The 1,990-nt window shown below is 45.9% G+C and overlaps 1 protein-coding gene across 1 annotated transcript; it reads right to left on the bottom strand.

The window, feature by feature from the left end:
• Nucleotides 1–1,317, bottom strand: LOC141660127 (uncharacterized). The gene has a single exon (XM_074467091.1). It carries the CDS (start codon nucleotides 1,315–1,317, stop codon nucleotides 1–3), a length of 1,317 nt encoding a protein of 438 aa, XP_074323192.1.
• Nucleotides 1,318–1,990: the final 673 nt, after the last annotated feature.

Genomic DNA, 1,990 nt, shown 5'->3' with positions numbered 1-1,990 from the left:
TCATGTCTGAATATAGTTATGAATGGGGGTCATCCAGTTTTCTTGTGGGATTTCTTGCATTTGAAACACCTCCACCTCCGGAATACTTGGGATTTCTTGGATTCCCAAAGGGATTTGTCCAAGTTGAACGTTGTCCATCTGTGAACCCATCTTGGCCAAAGCATCCGTATTACTATTTTCTTCTCGCGAAACGCTTTCTAGCCTGGCATTTGAAATTTTTTCCAGTAAGCGTTGCGCACATCTCTTATATAGCTCCGTTCGCGGTCCCCGGGCTTGGAAACCTCCGTTGACCTGGTTCACAACTAATTCGGAATCACTCCGAACTATCAGATTCACGGCCCCTACCTCCAGAGCTAATTTCAGACCGTTGATCAAGGCTTCATACTCAGCATCATTGTTAGTAGCATAGAACTTGAAATGTATATCACTCATCAAACGGTGTCCCTCCGGAGTGATCAAGACAATCCCGGCACCTGATCCATTATTGTTCACGGCCCCGTCCAAATGTAGTATCCACCAAGGGTGTGGGAGTTCCTGCCTATTTTCATCCTGATGACTTTCTTGCGAGGTCGGTTCTGCCAACACTATGGCCTTATCATCAACTTCTGCATCGAACTCAAGTATGAAATCAGCCAGCGCTTGTCCCTTGATTGCCGTGCGAGGATAATATTCCAAATCGAATTGTCCTAGCTCCACTTCCCATTTTAACATTCTCCCTGACGATTCGGGTTTATGTAGAATATGCCGAAGCGGATAAGCGGTGCGGACTTCTATCCGGTGAGCCTGAAAGTATGGTCTTAGCTTTCGTGCTGCAAGAATAAGAGCGTACACTAGTTTCTCCATGTTGGTATATCTGGTTTCCGCATCCAACAACCTTTTGCTCACATAGTATACGAGCCACTGGTGGCTTGCTTCTTCCTTTACCAATACCGCGCTGACGGAATATTCAGACACCGCCAAATAAAGCATCAATATTTCTCCGTCTTCTGGCTTGGCCAACATCGGAGGATTTCCCAACTGCTCTTTGATATTCAGAAAAGCTTCTTCACACTCAGGAGTCCACAGAAAATCCTTCCCCCTTCCTTTTATTGCCTTGAAGAATTCTTTGCACCTATCCGATGACTTTGAGACAAATCGATTCAGGGCCGCAATCCTTCCTGTCAGACTCTGTACTTGTTTGACGCTGGTGGGAGATTTCATATCTAGCAGAGCTTTGATTTTTGCCGGGTTTGCCTCAATCCCCCGATGGTTGACCATGAATCCCAAGAATTTCCCCGACTCCACACCGAACACACACTTCTGCGGGTTTAGTTTCATCTTATATTTTCTCAGAATATGGAACATTTTAGCTAAGCCGGCTATGTGGTCTTCTGCCCTTTTCGATTTTACGAGCATGTCATCCACATACACTTACATCGTCTTCCCAATTTGCTTCTTGAACATTTTGTTTACCAATCTTTGATAAGTGTCACCAGCGTTGATCAGACCAAATGGCATCCCGATATAGCAGTAGAGCCCTCTATCAGTGATGAAAGAGGTGTGCTCCTGGTCAGGCTCATACATAAGGATGTGGTTATACCCGGAGTATGCGTCCATGAAGCTGAGCAAAGCATGTCCTACCGTGGCGTCGACCAACTGATCAATTCTTGGTAGGGGAAAACTATCTTTCGGGCACGCCTTATTCAGATCGGTGAAATCCACGCATGTTCTCCATTTACCATTGGGCTTTTTTACCAACACCGGGTTTGCTAGCCATTCTAGGTAGAAGGATTCCCGGATTAGTCCGACGTCCAGGAGCCTATCTACTTCCTCTGCTAGGGCTACAGCTCTTTCTCCGCTTACGGCTCTTCGTTTTTGTCGAACTCCTTTATGCGTGGGGTCGATATTCGATCGGTGGCACATTATCTCTGGATCAATGCCTACCATATCAGAATGGTTCCATGCAAATACATCAAGGTTCGCCAAAAGAAATATTGAAAGACCCCCCTTC

The sequence above is a fragment of the Apium graveolens genome, chromosome 5 (genome assembly GCF_009905375.1).
Source record: "Apium graveolens cultivar Ventura chromosome 5, ASM990537v1, whole genome shotgun sequence".
NCBI lineage: Eukaryota > Viridiplantae > Streptophyta > Magnoliopsida > Apiales > Apiaceae > Apium > Apium graveolens.
This window is presented reverse-complemented; position numbering and strand designations above follow the sequence as displayed.

Excerpts from the sequence above, each read along its gene's own strand:
- LOC141660127 (XM_074467091.1), bottom strand. The coding sequence starts at position 1,317 with ATGAAACTAAACCCGCAGAAGTGTGTGTTCGGTGTGGAGTCGGGGAAA.